General features: G+C 41.1%; 1 protein-coding gene and 1 long non-coding RNA gene across 2 annotated transcripts in view; one reads left to right on the top strand and one right to left on the bottom strand.

Moving 5' to 3' along the window:
* The window catches only part of ywhaqa (tyrosine 3-monooxygenase/tryptophan 5-monooxygenase activation protein, theta polypeptide a), a 7,612-nt gene extending 1,055 nt beyond the window's left edge, over positions 1-6,557 (bottom strand). Inside the window, exons 1-6 of the mRNA XM_017456345.2 lie at positions 6,445-6,557; positions 5,127-5,553; positions 2,424-2,547; positions 662-825; positions 466-561; positions 1-43 (exon numbers count right to left, since the gene is read on the bottom strand). The exon at positions 1-43 is cut by the window's left edge and continues 1,055 nt beyond it. Of these exons, the coding sequence (XP_017311834.1) occupies positions 1-43; positions 466-561; positions 662-825; positions 2,424-2,547; positions 5,127-5,420 (721 nt within the window). The 5' untranslated portion in view covers positions 5,421-5,553; positions 6,445-6,557. The remainder of the gene's footprint in view (positions 44-465; positions 562-661; positions 826-2,423; positions 2,548-5,126; positions 5,554-6,444) is intronic.
* Positions 6,558-6,653: 96 nt separating this feature from the next.
* Positions 6,654-17,500, top strand: part of LOC128629137 (uncharacterized) — a 12,978-nt gene continuing 2,131 nt past the window's right edge. The window contains exons 1-2 of the long non-coding RNA XR_008393430.1: positions 6,654-6,805; positions 7,188-7,315. This is a non-coding gene — a long non-coding RNA (uncharacterized LOC128629137). The remainder of the gene's footprint in view (positions 6,806-7,187; positions 7,316-17,500) is intronic.

Genomic DNA, 17,500 nt, shown 5'->3' with positions numbered 1-17,500 from the left:
CTCCTCCTTCACCCTCATCTGCTGCATTGTCAGAGGTCCATAACTGAAAGAGAAAGATTAGCAGATTTCTAATTACTCATGTTTACCACCATTTTACTTTTTTTGCAAACTAGCTATATGTAATATAAAAAAATAAAAGAATGAATAAATAAAGAAACAAATTAATTATCTATCTAGCTACCTATATAGATATATGAGAGAGAGAGAGAGAGAGAGAGAGAGAGAGAGAGAGAGAGAGAGAGAGAGAGAGAGAGAGAGAGAGAGAGAGAGCGCATGTATGTGGCAATAATAGGACAATATTTAACGACAGGGTGGTGAGATGAGGCCTTTTCTAATCCATTGTTTGTTGCCCCCCCCCATACACACCCCATTGGGTATTACTCCCTTTACACCACAGCAATTTCTGTTTCGATCACACTGATTCCAAAGCTGTGGCACTTTCCTTCAGCTGTGTACGCAACTTACTGTGAGGTTGTCTCTAAGTAGCTGCATGATGAGTGTGCTGTCTTTGTACGAGTCTTCATTAAGTGTGTCGAGCTCAGCAATGGCTTCATCAAAGGCCTACAAGCAGAGTCAGAATTTGAGTAAAGGCAGTTAAAAGGTCAAGATAAAATTGCATGTCTGAGCAGAATGAGTTCCTGTGTAATGAGCCATCACCCACCTGCTTGGCCAGGGTACAAGCCTGCTCTGGAGAGTTGAGGATCTCGTAGTAGAACACGGAGAAGTTGAGGGCCAGACCCAGGCGGATAGGGTGTGTGGGCTGCATCTCTTTCTTACTAATGTCAAACGCATCCTGATAGGCACTCTGCGAGTTGCTTATTGTGTCTAAGAGGATGGAAAGGAACATGGTTGGGATATAAAATATTAAGTGGTAAAATTAATACCATGCATTATTTAATACTAACTAGTGTACAGACCTTGGAGAGGATGCCGGTTTGAAATATCTAAAAGATGATGTTTAGTAATCACATCTAATCTGCCCCACTAAGGCAAAAGGTAGCCTCAGCTAATTTGAACAAAACCAGACATTTTATTTGTCATTTTATTTAAGGGATTAAAATCCACCATATTGTTAGCAACTATTAAAAACAACTCAGTCCATTTCTTGAGCTGAACGTCGACTAACCGGTCTATAAGAAGTTACTAGATATCGCTAGTTTAAAAAACAACAACAAGAAAACAGCATTATCCAATGTATAAATGCTCTAATATCTAGTATTACATTTTGCGCATTCTTCACTCATAACTTCATTAATTTTGGATTTATTGATATTTCATTCGGCAGCAAATATGACATCAAAATACACGTATAATTTATTTTTCATATCGTAACTGCTCTTGTTCATCATCAATACACAAGTGCACTGGAAAAGAGCACTGGATGCATGTGCGAGCCAGAAGACGGCTGGAGAAGGCAGTGAATTTTCTCGAAGCTCGGCCGAGCGCCTGATTGGTGTTGCTCACAAATAAGCCCTTTGATTTTGATGATTTTCCAAAAGTGTAATTATTATCATCCTCAGTTGTGAAGCATCAACTGATCAACTAACATTTCTCTCTGTTGTAGATTAGAGACCATAGAGTGCAGCATTGTGGTTTTCCACAAGCACAGCTGATGGAGCTTGTGGAGAGAGAACACGTGATTATTGTTGGTGCTAGACAAGTTCAGAAACTGCTGACCTGCTGGCATTTTCAAGCACGACACTCTCTCAGGTTTATACAGAATGGTGTGAAAAACAAAAAACATCCAGCGAGCAGAAACACCTTTGATGATAAATGTTAGAAACGAATGGCCAGACTGGTTTATGCTCACTGAAGCTGGACAAAAACATTACCCGGTCTATTTCAGAACCTCGACCGTCCAGTTTGGGTGAGGCACAGATTTCTGTTGTTGAATGATAGAAAGGAGTCTAATCCAATGTGGGATTTTCTGCTGTTGTAGCCCATCTGTCTCAAGGTTTGGCATGTTGCACATTGAGATACTTTTTCTGCTCACCACGAATGCAAAGAGTGGTTATTTAAATGACTGTAGCCTTTTTATATCAGCTCGAACCAACCTGGCCATTCTCCTCTGATCTTTCTCATCAACGGGACGTTTTCGACAACAGAGCTGCACCTCACTGGATGTTTTTTTATTATTTATTTTTCACACAGCAGTGGGATTTTTATGCACTGCGCTGCCATGATTAGCTGACCGGATAATTGCATGAATCTACAGGGGGAAGTGTTCCCATTAAAGTCATGGTAATCAAAGCAGTTTCATCGTTAAAATGAGCGTAGACTATTTACTTTCACTTGGTTCCAGCCTGTTATTGATTGGTTTTGAACCTAAAGACACTAAATTACATTTTCTTAGTCGTTCTCGATCAAAGAGAGATCCTTAGTTACAAAAACATATTAGAGAAAAGCAAAAAACAAACACTTACCCTTCTTATCATCCCCAGAGGCAACCTCTGCAAGATATCTATAGTAGTCACCCTTCATCTTTAAATAGAAGACTTTGCTCTCAGCATTAGTGGAGTTATCAATCAAATATTTGCTCAGGAGCCCCTGAGGAGAAAGCAAGAAAAAGAAAACAAGATGGAATACTAATGCTTTGAAATATGTGAAGAAGAAAAAAAAATATTTAAAATGAGCAATCTAGCTACAGAGTAGTTTTAATGCCAGTGGACTGCCACTCTCAGGCTAACATCAAATTACTATATTATAGGAAGACTAGTAAGGAGTTGTAGTATCTATAAACACAAAAAAAAATCAATCATTCTCTACACCCAGTTCATACAAAAGGAAATTTAGTGCAAACTTGACCATAACATCTTGCTCTGGGAGTTAATGTTTAAGTGCAGTTGTGTGCAAGGGCTCCACGTTTGAAAGAAACAATGCTCGTGATCTTACACGCACATGTGATGTGTGAGAACGCGTGTGTGCAGCCTGCAGACATCCTGTGTGAACCCAGCCTTTTCCTTTAGCTTCTGAGGTCAGTGGTAATCGCCTAAAATACCCCTTCACCCAGGAGGCTTTTGAGCCAAGGCAAGGTGTGCCGACACATTGTTATTCTAAACAGGGAGGCTGCATTTTGCTGCTCTTGCATGAACCAGCAGTTCAGCCTTAATGCCCTACAACCAGCTTCGGTGAAAAACAGAAAAACGCCAATGCACAGCAGGTATAAATCCAGAACCTGCTCCAGCATTATAATCACATTTCCGTTTACGATTTATTACCAAACCAAGCACATTTAAAAACCACATTCACCCAACAAATGTATTAAATATAAAGTTGGGGGTTTCTTTTTTTTTTTTTTTAAATCTTTGAGCTTCCAGTACTAAAGCTAAAAGCACTCCAGCCTCACAACCACACTCGTAATTTGGTGGTGGTAATTAAGAGGTCTTTCTAACAGAAAGCTGCAGTTACATAAGGGAAGGGAGGAGAAACCACAAGTAGTGAACACAGGCTAAACAAAGCAAACCTACCAACACTACCTCTGCTACATCTCAGAGGAACCTGCACGGTCTAAAGATGGCAAAGCATCAATAACCAGTAATAACATTTGCCAATAATAATAATGACGATAATAATAATAATAACAACAGCCTTTTCAAAACTCAGTGGTCCGAATTTACAGCATGTGGCAATTTTACCAAAACGTAGAAATATCTATCCACACAAAAAATGTACACAATTTTACACTCCTGTCAGCTATATTCAGCAAGCCAAGAGATAAGCAACACCTACAACCAGGGGTGAGCGATGTAATATCAATATAACGATTCATTAAATCACAGTACAAAAATCTGGGGGGGTAGGGGTGTTTAGACTCTATACTATTGTATATTTTTGTCATACCCCACGCTCTCAACACAGCTGGTCGGATTAAGAATTGAGGACACTAAAGTCTGCAGCAAAATGAGAAAAAGCCAGAGATGTCCATCACATATGGAGCAACAAACACTGGATTCCTTTGTCTTTGTTTAGTGAAGGTACATGTAGGAAGTTCATGTGTGGGAAGCCATGAACCAACACTAGGGGGCTGAAGCAGGTAATCTGAGAGGAAACTACTGCTGTGTCCACACACTCTTTTTCCCCTCTAGCAGATGCTGGAGGAAGTACTCTGCTGCACAAACCTTTGCATGCAGGTACAGAAGTAACCCAAACCAATGCAAATCACATGCATTCAGATGCTTCTTTGCAGAATGGGTGGGCTGAAAATACAGACTAATATGGCTGGCATGTAAGGAAAACCCACGATGCTCAAAAACACGAGTATTTTAGCTCCAGTCTAACACTAAAGAAAGCAAACACAATCGATCGACTACACCTAGAACAGGTGGGAATTTCTCCGTTTCTTCGGTACCTGATGTGAACTCAAAAGCCATCAGGTGTCAAAACCTCAGCCTGCCACACACCATGAACGTCAAGACCTCGGGTAAAAACAAGATCATATTACGTTCCTAAAGATCATATTCAGTGCGCTGGAGTAACCTTTCAGCAACGAAACCGAGGACTCGGGAAGAACTGCGGCTCTCCGGCACCTCGGACGGGACGTGGGAGGAGAGGGACGCAGGATTTCTGCCTGCAGCACAAATATCGACCGAGAGCAACTGAAAGGCTGGGTCATATGTCTCTGCACCACTGTTACATGAACCAATCGCTGCGTTGCTCCTGAGGAGCTTCAGATGTGAGCGTGAGCACAGCAAACTTTCCTCTTGGGTCTTTACACGGCGTACAACCTGTGCCATATCCTTATTTCAGAGACACACACCACTCTCTTGGCAAATCAGCTTAACATGGAAATACCTGTGGATTTAAGATTTCTGCCTGCACATTTCCTGAAACGCATACATCAGGCTATGTACTGATCTTGGTTGTGCAATGAATGCTCCAGTAGTGGACCGTTTTCATACCGATGTGCATTAAACATCCAGATTTCATGCAGATGTGCGTTAAACATTAACCGACTCACAGCTATTGTCTGGCTGGCACTTCGTCCCTTAGCAAACAAACCTCAAAATCGTGTTGTGTATTGTGAAATGGTGTGCGTTTTTTTTTTCTTTTCTTTTGGGTCATGTTGAAAACCTTTACGGATGTAACCTATCTAAGTCGGTTTTAACAGCAGCATTGCCATGCCTCACCAGCACGTCGTTGCAGATCTCACGCAGCTCGGCCTCCACCTTCTCTCTGTACTCCTTCACCATCTGAAGCTTTTTGTCACCGCCGTCCGTCTTCTGCTCGATGCTCGAGATGACTCTCCATGCCGATCTTCGGGCCCCGACGACGTTTTTGTAGGCGACCGAGAGGAGGTTCCTCTCCTCGTTGGTGAGCTCGGCTCCTTGCTCAGTCACTGCCTTCATGGACGCTGCCATGTCGTCGTAGCGCTCGGCCTGCTCCGCCAGCTTGGCCTTCTGGATCAGCTCGGTTTTATCCATGCTGTGTCCGCGATGTGAAGTCTACGGCAGTCCGATAAAACGGCGGCGTGAAAGCCAGCGAAGAAAGCGACCAAAGGACGGACGGATCGGGGAAGTGTAACGCGAGCTGCCGATGGAGTTATTCCAGGCGCACCTGCAAGATCAGATCAGAAGAGGCGTGCACGTTTAACGATAACGTTACCGGAACAAGTAGGCTAATAATAATAATAATAATAATAATAATAATAATTTTTTAATTAAAAAAAAGGCGTAAATGGTCAATTATCTCACAGCTATCTATGCTGCATGAGACTAAAACTGAGTTACAACACAAGCCGGGTTTCCAGGAATGATTTATCGGGTCTCAAACGTGTGAAATGTGAAGCTAGAGCCACCTGTATGTACCCGACAACCTCGAGCTAGTCAGATTGCTGCTGCTTTTAACAGTTTTAATCGACACGACCCGGGTTACGGCTACTAATATTCTCTCCTCCAATACAGACAAAGCCTTAACGAGTGCATCGAATGCTGCTGGTGCTGCTGCTAGCTAACATTTGCTAGCTAACATTTGCTAGCTAACATTTGCTAGCTATACTAGTATTACTACTACAAGCTAGCTACCTCACAGACACTGGAACACGACAAGCGCTAGTCTAACTAAGCAATTGTTGCCAAAAACACAAGAAACCACACGTAGAATGTTAGAAAGTCGTGTTAAATACAAAAAGGGGCCTCGAGTTTTCCGGCAACATATACAATTTAAACGGTCCGCCCTACAATTAGCTTGATTACAACGGCGGGGGGGAAAAAAACGAGCTCGTGCGTAACGGCTGCTGATTTTCTCACCCTGAGCTAGCTAACCGGCTAACGTTAGCTAGCTTTTCACTGAGGGAACCTATTTCTGACAGGCCGTTTTTCTTCGCGGCGATTATTAAATTTTTTTTTTTTTCACTAAGCATTTTAAAAATTGCAAATTTCACCAAACTACCGACGTAAGAAAGAAAGAAGAGGGGAAAAAAAGCAAAGGAGGGGGGGAAATGCCAACCTTTACGCGGTTCAGAATCCGCCACTCCGCAAAGCCTGCAGTGAACGACCCTCTTCTGGTTGGTTTGGAGGGAGGACAGAGTCCGACTAGCGTCAACCAAACTTGGAAAAAATGTAGGCGTGGTTACCACCGCGGACATCCAATGAGATCGTAGTTAGACAACGTGAAAACGACCAAATTGACCAATACCAGCTCAGGGCGCGGGGTATAGGCGGGCTTCGACTGAGGCCACGGATTTTACACCAATTAGAGCAAGAGAAAATACGTCACCATCGCCATGGATACAGGGTCCTCCTCCATATTGTACACTCTCAGCGGGCGTGGCTGGACTCCAGAGATGGTGGTGTAACCCAGAAAACGAGTAATGTCGCTTTCGTACATATAAATCGTCCTTAAGTGCTTTGCACTTTGTAATTGTATTAGTCCTACAAGAACATATTAATTGTTCTATTGTTCTGAATAAGCTTTGCTTTGCAAATGATTGCCAGCAGGGTAGATGAACCAGTAAAAATAGATTAATGATGATAATTACAGGTGTCTGTTAGTTGTAATGGCTTGTAATGATGTTGTAATGGTTAATAATGGTCTTATGGTTTCCTTAATGAGAAACCTCAACAGTGTCCCACAGGTCTCTGAATATCACCTTATGGTAATATGCTGTAGCTTTATGGTTATTTATTGGACATAAGACTGTGGGTGTAAGAAAGCACTGACTATATGTGTATCCATATTTTCCTGCCTAGTATTGGAAAATATGAAGATTAAACTACCGATGGACCCTTGAGGACGCGGACGCACCCTTAGAACCCATTAAAACCCATCATTCCAATGGGAAAATCATCAGTGGAAACCGCTTGGAAATTTGCCTTTAGTGAGTATCAGTGTTTAATGAATGTATCGTAGCCGAGGCATAAAGTGCTACATATGTAACAGTAAATCTGATCAGTGATAATCATCAAGAATGTCAGAACAATACAGTTTGACTGCTGGCGCTAGCGTAAATTCCACTTTATTGTGTATTTGTGGGTGAATTGCTACGACAGCTAGCTTGGTGTCATCTCCATAAAAGGTGAATGATGATTCATGTTTGGTGGTGAAGGTTTATGTTCTAGCAGTATCTCCACCTGTGAGTCAATGCCTTGAGTGTGAGCTTCTGTACTGCATACTGTATTTGATTTTGGTCGGTTTAACTGGACCTCTTAATGAATAATGAAGGAATCACTGTATTGGTATTTTTACTGAATTGATCAGTTGGTTTATTTAAAAAAAAAACAAAAAAACAACTGAGCACTTGCTTCATTCAATTGATTAGCTAGGAGAAAATATATTTATTCTGATGCTCTGTATAATGCTTAATCATTTTACAAAGACAGTGTCTTCCATACTCTCTGTAATGAATAAATTGTAGGACAATGTATTTGTAGTGGAACAGTGTAAGTGAAGAAAGAGGTTGTATGTAAGAGAGAAACTGATGCATTGGCCATGCTCTGGGCACTTAAGATGCTTACTTATGCAGAAAGCAGTGAGGAGATTGATTGGACTTGATGTACCCATTCAGTGCCCATTTTCCAGTTCCAAAGTTTCTAACATTGATGGTGTCACTGACTTAAGCTCTTTTCACATTAAACATACTGTTTTGTTCCCTTGGAGTCGAGCTGTAATAGATTATAAGAAACATTACTCTTAAGATTTCCTTCACATTTTTTCTTTAGTGACTGTGGCATAAATTGAACGCTGTTACGGAAGTAGGCACGACGTACTTTGTTAATTACTGTTATTAAGAAAAGGTTCCATAGCTCAAGAACTGAACATCTGAGAAATACATATTTAACATATTGTAATTTGGATGCTGTCCTTTATTCCACTTCAAATACTTGTCCAGAACAAAAGCAAAAGTGCTTGAGAGGTGACCATTCATCTCTGAGAATTTTACCGCCCTCGGTGTGTAATTATTCAGATGGTAGTGTTGGTGATGTTGTATACTAGCTTGTTATTAGTGCCAGAAACATGGACATAATGTGTACAGCCTGATCTATCAAACAAGCATAGTTTAGTAGTGGAAAAAAAACCCAGACATATAAAAATGACTCGTTTCATACTTTCGATATATTTGACTCAGGCCCCAGTATGCTACCTTGACCGTAAATGTTGGAATTCCACCGCAGATCTCACCTGGTGTCCATTCTGTATACGAACAAAAGGTCACCTGATATGCTCTGCATAAGGAAAAGTGCAGATCTGTTACAAGGGTTGGAATGTTTCCTTGCGCTATAACCCCCTCCCATTGTAGATGGTAATGCTAGAAGATCTAACAGTCCTGTTTGCTGATAGATGCCTTGCAGATCCCAGGCATGCATTCCATCATTTCCACTGAGTGGAGGACAGATACCTGGATGGTTTCAATCCTGGAACAGTCGATTTAGTCGCTTACATCATGCTGCATCTTTACATAATCCTCTCTATATCCATGTAATCTTCACCAGGATGTTGGCTAATGTGGTAATGAAGAGCAGTAACACTCTCATGCTGCCACTCAGCAAATGTCCCAGCTACTCAGCCACTCCATTATCTAAAAAGCATGCACAGGGGCTTCTAGCTGTAGTGGATGTGTTGGTGTCTGCGGGGCACTATATCCTCTAAGGGTACCTTTATCTGGTGTTTTGAACGGCTGCATCCACTGAGTTCTCAGTCCTGTAAAACGTTCATATAGAGAGGTGTTTTATAGGCAGCTCAGGTAGGTTACAGGTTAGCCATATTTATTTAGAAATAAAAAAAGTTTTACTGTGACTGTAATTATACAAATTTTACTGTATAACTTATCATTAGCTGAACCTGCCTAAATATGCACAACATGACATATTTTCATCACAAACATTAACCAACTAGCTAATTAGTTATGATGATTCTGCAACTAAATGTTTCTAGGTATCATGTCATCCTCTAATAATTTGCGTATTGGACCAAGGTAGCTAGAAGCCTATTTCAAAGGATCACAAACTGAGCTCATACATAATGGCCCTGAATATTTATTTTTTTGTTGTTGTTGTTGCAGAAATAGTAGAAATAAGTCTGTTTTATACAGAAATGTCACATTTGCACTATTTGACCCAAATACTATTTTTACACTATTTTTTAATAAGCCCTGACCGATTCAGCACTGTATTAAGTAAGTGTGATAGAGAAGGGAAACCACCTAACTTTATTGGACTCTGGCCAGCTTGTAGTCTTGTAGGGTCAAATCCATTACTCATGAAGTTCTTGCAAGTTAGAGTGACGGCATGTTATTAGTGGCGCCGTTGCTATTGTCCTTTTTAGCATTCTGTGTCCATTTCTCACCTCCCCCACCCAGTCTGCTCCTGTTCTCACTTGTGAACTAGATCAGTCAGGCTGTCAGCTAACACGTTCTGCATGGTCGATCGCTGTTACGTAATGTGTGTTCTTTCACTGGAGAGGAGGGGGAATAGAGGCTCAGGGCGTTGTCTGGCCTGCTGAAAACCTGCCTGGAAACAGAGCTTATCCAGGTCTGCTTACTCATTCACTCTCACTCTCTCTCTCTCTCTCTCTCTTACTCACTCACTCACTCAATCAATCATACACACATATGTATTACTGTTTTTGTAGAATATTTCCATTTGGTCGTGTATTATATGATATTGCGTTCTGTATCGTATCTTATAACGCTATGCCTTTGTCTAAGCTTTGTAAGCAAAAATACATCGGCTTTTCAAATAAAAGATATACTTTACGTAGAAAAGTTCCTTCGCTGGGGACCAGGGAAATGTCTCCATAAGCTCGCAGTCACGAAGTTTTCCAACAGTTGTGAGGACATGTTCCTATAAAGCTATAAATACGAGCGCACACATGCACACTTTATTTCAATACACCCTGTAAATAAACAAGTAAGTTTATTACCAACTTTAAGTAAGTGGACTCAGTACGTGAAAGGAAAATGACTGTAAGCGTACATACTGTTTGCATGGAATTATGAGAGAGTATAGAAGGAGAACTTGAGGTCTTGGTTCTATTTGGTTATAGTTAATTCAACCAAACACTTTTCAATTTCAGAGACACTTCTGCGACAGTTATCTCCAAGCACATTATTAACATAAGAAAACGAATTAATCAGGTTATAATAATGATATGCGTGATTATACAGCCTGGTATGACATTATGCTGCCACTGTAATGAGGGCTCTGCTGAGTCTTGAAGCTGTGAGTCGGCAGAGCAGGCAGCATCATGCTGGCACACATCACTCATCCCGAGTGCTTGTTTCATCACGCCGTCCTGAACTGGTGCACCAGCTGAAATCGCCATTTGAAACCATGCCGGGGAAGGGAATCCTGCCCTGCTGAACCTTTTGCTCTTATTCGCTATCAAATTCTCTCACGTAGAGGTGATGTGGAGTGTTATTCCTCTTCAACGCTGTATAACATTCCAGTTTTGTCCAATATATTCATGTTATGTGTCTAATACAGAACAATTCATGGTATGGACCTGGGAGATTGTCAGAGTTTTTCTGCTCATAACTGTAGTGTAGAATCGTAACGGTTACCGTAATCGGGTTTGAACAATTTCCATTCATTTTCAACGGCATGGAGTTGTAATTACAGCAAACCATTATGATTCTAACCCTCACCCTTTTACGTAAGCTGGATGTGTGGCTATTCAACTCTGAAGCAGACAACAGGAAATAAAAAGCTGAAATCAAATCATGACTCAATTTGTCTCAGAGTCACAAAGCAGTATCCGCGCTGATTGTCTAATATCACGGCAATCAGAAAGTGACGGCAGCAGAGTGATGGAGGATGGCAGGGAGGATATTTGGACCACAAAGTGGTAATAAAAGGGGAAGGAGGTTTGGGGGAGGGGAGGAGGGAGGAGGGAGGGGGGGGTCGTTGAGGAGACTCCCCAGAGATGAGGATAGATATTGTTCTGTTTGCAAGATCCTGAGCAAAGCCTGCTGATTGTGTCCATGCCTCTTACCGTGCAGATCTCATTCGTTCATTTGCCAGGATAAACAGCTTGCACCGTACACCACAGCAATCGAAAAGGGTCACTAATGTTTGATATCGGTTCTCTGGGAAAGCAGTTTCACTGCACTTACCTGTCTTTTGTTCTCAGCCTTGTCCGAAAGCCCAAAGGGCGTGACTGCTATCGTAGTGTCTTTTTACTCTCATTATCTGTCTCACTTGTCTGTAACTAAGAGCTTTCAGCACCACACCCAGGTGATTGTTGTAAGACTCAAGCTCAGGCATAAATATTACATGAAGCACTTGATTCATGAAGCCTAATGACTCAGTCACAAGTTTAGTGTTTTAGTCAGGCAAAGCGTAGGAAGGGAGGTGGGAGTTTCAACAGCATTAGTGGATTCTGTGCTTTTTCAGTTACCTAAGTTTCAGTTATCTGTGAGTATTTTATCAGTCAAAAGTGTAGTCAGATATTGTGGAGTAAATTAGCTGAAGCTAGCTGTTTTGAGACTCAAAGTTCAAACAGACAGAGCACCTCCCTCAGCTGTCCGGGCCTGCTTAAATAGTTCATAGTTAAAAGTATGGCTAGTTATACCTGAAGTGAGTTCGTTTCAGACTCAATATTTTAATAAATACACCCCTTCCTTAGGTTTCAACTATGGTCACAGTGTTACTGCAAGAGGGGTAGTTTTTTAATGTACAGGCAAGTAGAGAAGCCTTCTTCTCATGATTGTTTGCTTTTCTCCTGCTTACAGAGCCTGAAGCAGCCACATAGACCCGACCTAAAATAGATATTTTATTGACCGCTACCTCAGCTTTAAGATCAAGTATTTATACTTGGCAGCAGTTTAGCATTTCCCCCAATCCAAAACACCTTTTCCATATGTATATAAGTGTGTGTATATATATATATATATATATCTCTGATTAATTAAGGGAAGCTGGTCTTGGATCAGTGTAGAAGAGTATCTGGTATGTAATGCAGTTATGGAAAAAACTGTTCCTCAAAGGGTTGTTAATCATTATTAGCTTCCTGAAGGTATCCTATATGGAATTATCTCTGAAAAGATAACCCTTTGTCACAGAGTTCTACAAAAAAAAAAAAAAATCTTTGAAGGTTCCCTCAGAGGAACGAGCTAAATAACTCTTAACCCTATATTTCACTCTAGCAAGCAATATGTTGCTCATGTCAGTTGTTTTTTCATCTCATGCGGGTGTGTAGTGGCCGCTTCTATTGTCGCCCGAGGCCGTGAACCGTCCAGCGTTCCGATGAGTAATGTCAGTAGCTATGTATAGCTTTTTAAAGCTAACTATTTAAGCGCAAACTGAGTAATATATTAAGAAGTATGAAAATTTGTTGTTTTTATTTACATGGTGTGAGATAGGTTTCAAACTAGCTTTGTTGGCAGATTAGCAAAGCAAGCGGGAGAATCTTGTGCACCTACCACTCACAGGCAAGGAAACAGCCAACACGGAGAACTTTGCGATCGCGGAGTGAGTAAGGTAGCCGATAGCTAGCATCATGCTGCAGCGGTAAAAACATAAATAAATAAATAAAAAATAGCCTGTTTAAATATACAATTAGGTGTTCAAAAGATTTTACTTCGCCTTTCTCACAGCCGGCTAGCATGTTCTTGGAAAACAGTAGCGTTTTAGCTACCATTTTCCCACTGCTCACACGTCCAACTGGTTTGGTGTGCTGGTGAGGTTTATGATTTAAAATAGTGGGATTTAAAGTATGTCTGACGTCATTCTGAGACTACTGAAGAAATCACAGAGCTATCCATCCTCTGAAAGACTTCCAAAAGCTTACCATATGAGGAACCTCTATAGGCCCTGTATGTCAGAACCTCTCTGAGGTGTTTTGATGGATTACATTGAGGCACACTGTTGCTTTCATTTCTATGAAGGCTATAAAGGCCCCAGGCAGAACCGGGGCTCATTTGTCACACTAGAGAGGCCCTGTAATTATTTACAGCCTGTTGCTACGCTCGTTCATTAGTAAAGCCGAATGTCTGTGGCAAACATAATTGTAAAAGCTATATCTGTCATGTTTTCTATGTTGCTGCTGACTTTATTATTTTGAGAAATTATTGTTACTAACATGCCTGAGAATACAGCAGCCTACACGCTTCAGCACATTTTCTGAGAAATTCTTACGATTTTTCTGGAGCCCTTATTGGCATATTATAAGTTGGTTGTTTTTTTTTTTGTAATTGAGATGAAGTTTTGCGTGTTATTTGTTCGCATTTCCTTAGGTCACATCAAAATTCACTCCCAGGCAAGGATGCATATGCACTCTAACAAATCCATACATTATCCGTACAATCTATGTACCATTTCATACACTACTGAAATATTTCCTCAGGAGTCTTTGAGCACTTTGAACAATTCTATTCCGGCCATGTTATGCCAGTTTGTCAGTCCAGAGTAGCATCATAACCATACGGAGTCCAGCGACCACTCGCCCTCGATCCAGGTCTCAGCTCTCATAGTAATGAAATATTCATTGATTCCTCTCAAAAGCACAGCTCACAGTCCTGGCTTCTGTACATTACGGCTTGAAAAAGAGAGAAAAATATAGGGATCACCAGAACTTAATCAAATTCTGTAATAATATTTGACACAAACAGTAAACGTCACGTTAAACCAGTTTGGTGTGAGAACAACAGACCTTCCCCGGTGGAAATTTCAAGATTTTGATTCCAGTTAAAACCTGCGAGCCTGCCTTTCGGTTGAGATCTGCTTCCCTTCTCATTCTCACCTATATTCTTTTGATTGACCGATCCCTGAAGGTCTCGGGGTCACTGGCATTATTAGTGAGGAAAGGATTTTTCAAGTAAAACTGCTTCTGTATTTTGGACAGTTTTTAAAATGTAGTAGAAGGAATACCCACATGTTTAGAATGATGATGATGATGATAAGACTGATTATTATTATAAGTGTTCATAGTATTAAAAACTGAACGTTTTCATATGCATGTATGGTTTTGAATGTCCTGAGGATTGCATGAATATCTGAGCTTGCATCCTAGCCAAAATCTCCACACAAAAAAAAAAAAAACTAATTCCAACAGATGCATATCTAACAATTCCAGGCAGTTCAGAACATGACCGTGTTTGATGAAATTGTCAGCTGTTTGTACGCGTGCTGAGTTGTTGGCTATGAGAAGAACGCAATGAGGAGGAGGAGAAACTGCCGAAAAATATATGTTTCCAGCCAAGCAACTGTCCAGTCTGGACAGTCCCCCATTCTTTAATGGAATCTTTTGAAGTCTACAAATCCTGTTTTCAGTTGTGATGAAATAACTAAAGTTTGGGAGATCTGAAAGTCTACCTACCCCCTTGCTAAAATCGTATATATTTCTACCGCTCCCTTCGGTTTCCTGTTTTTGCATTCTCTGTATCCTCCGTATTCTTTTACAACTCCTACATCTTTTGACTCTCCACCGGGATTCCTGTCTGTCCGTCCTAAACCCGAACTCCAGCCTCTAACTTTACAGTTCCAAAACCCATACAGCGACCACTGTGTGATCAGATGTGTGATCAACGCTGACAAAACTGTCATTTATTTCCAATGGAGACGGCAGGAAAGAATGAAGAATGCACTCTGGAAAATGTAATTGGATCTCCTTGCTTTCTTCTGCCCTGTCCCTCTCCTCTTTCTTAAATAAGGTAATCCAGACACCACTGAGCCTGAGAGACAATCAGACCTAAAAACATCCCACTTATTTTAGCAGTGCTTAAAATAGAACCATTCCCACTGAAGGAACTCTACAGAGAAAGACGCAACGAAGAGGAAATGACTTGCTTCACTGTTAAGAGGGAGATTGTCCAGTTGGCATTAGCTACAACAAGGAAACTCTGGAAATCCCCAGGCTGAGGTCACTGCAGCTGATCTTTTAAAACTTGTTCCAGGATATTTCAGCAACTAGGGAAACAATCTTGTATTACATCCTCTAACTAGCATCCAGTGACTGTACATAACGGCACCTCAATGATCTCATTGAAAGGTTCTTGAATTTCTCAAAGAAGACATGATTGCATGTCATATCGTCTGATCACATCGCTTGCTTTTACCATTTGCTGGGATAGTTGTATTGAGTTTGTAATAGTACAGAAAGTCTAGCTACACATCAAAGCTTTTCACATACAGTAAGCTTTGTATGCAATAACAGGATATGACTAAATGTCAATTGTATTATTAGTATCACCTCTGCATTGTCATTTTCATAAGAATTACATATAAGGACCTGCATCAGACCAGTGTGCTCCTGTGATTCATTACACAAATGATTACACTAATGAAACGACGGCTCATTCATTTTCCGGTCAGTGGGAACATCTGGGTAGTGACAGACAGGGCTGTGAGCAACATATTATACACATATTATTTTATAGAGAACTGATCATGTCCTTCATGGTGAGATGCAATTAACAGGTGGCCAGGACACCCACTGTGGAGGTCCCATAAGATTGACTGATTATGTAAATCTGTGGGATTTTAAATCTGTGTGAATGACAGACAATGAACATGCACGATGAAGTAGATACACATGACATCAAAACTCGATCTCTTTAATATACAGGTGCATCCGAAAAAATTAGAATATCGTGGAAAAGTTCGTTTTTCTCCCGTAATTGAACTCAAAAAGTGGAACTTTCATATATTCTAGATTCATTACACATAAAGTGAAATGTTTCAAGCGTTATTTAGTTTTAGTCTCGATGATTACGGGTTACGGCTCGTGGAAATCAAAACTCCGGCATCTCAAAATATCAGAATAAAGGATTTATAATACAGAAATGTCGACCTGAGAAGACTCTAATCAGATCATTAACTCAAAACACCTGCGAAGGTTTCCTGAGTCTTTAATCTCTCAGTCTGGGTCAGTACACACACAATCACGGGGAAGATGGAAGTGAATGCTGCGTTTCATTTGGAAATCAAGGTTCCAGAGTCTGGAGGAAGAGCGGAGAGGAACAGAATCCGAGCTGCTTGAAGTCCAGTGTGAAGTTTCCACAGTCGGTGATGATTTGGGTTGCCATGTCATCTCCCGGTGTCGGTCCAGTGTGTTTTCTCGAGTCGAGAGTCGATGCAGCGTCTACCAGGAGATTTTAGATACTTCATGCTTCATCTGCTGACGAGCTTCATGGAGATGATGATTTCCTTCTCCAGCAGGACTCGGCACCTGCCCACAGTGCCAAAACTTCTAGTAGCTGCTTTACTGACCGTGGTGTTACTGTGCTCGATCATCCAGCCGACTCGCCTGACCCGAACCCCATAGAGAATCTACGAGAGACACCAGACCCGACAATACAGACGAGCTGAAGACCGCTATCAAAGCAACCTGGACCTCCAGAACACCTCAGCAGTGCCACAGGCTGATCGCCTCCACGCCACGCCGCACCGACGCAGTCATTCATGCGAAAGTATTAACGCCCCGACCGAGTATCGAGTGCAAAACTTAACATACTGTTCACAAGGTCGACATTTCTGTATTATAAATTCTTTATTCGAATATTCTGAGATGCCGGAGTTTTGATCTCCATGAGCCGTGAGCCGTAATCATCGAGACTAAAACAACAAAAGGCTTGAAATATTTCACTTTATGTGTAATGAATCTACAATCTATGAAAGTTCCACTTTTTGAATTAAATTACGGAAAATAAATGAACCTTTTCATGATATTCTAATTGTTTGAGATGCGCCTGTACACCAGAGATTCTACTGCATGGCATTGTGTTGACGGGTAAACATCACTGAGGTATGCTATTACTTAATGCACATTTTGAATGATACAAACTTTACATTTAGGCAGCGTTCACCCTCTGCAAGCCATGATTTTAGATGTGATCTAGAGAAGTGATAATATATATATATATAGAGATAGATAGATAGATAGATAGATAAAACATGGTGATACATGTGTATGAACTGGTCACAGATCAGTTTACTGTTTGTGTGGGGTTTCACATGTTCTCCTCATGTCCACATGGGTATCCTCTCACCTCCCAAAAACATGCTGTTAGGTGGATTAACTACCTAACAGCTCCTAACATGTCCATGTGTGCGATGCCCTGTGAGAG

Source organism: Ictalurus punctatus, chromosome 25 (genome assembly GCF_001660625.3).
Source record: "Ictalurus punctatus breed USDA103 chromosome 25, Coco_2.0, whole genome shotgun sequence".
Classification (NCBI taxonomy): Eukaryota; Metazoa; Chordata; class Actinopteri; order Siluriformes; family Ictaluridae; genus Ictalurus; species Ictalurus punctatus.
This window is presented reverse-complemented; position numbering and strand designations above follow the sequence as displayed.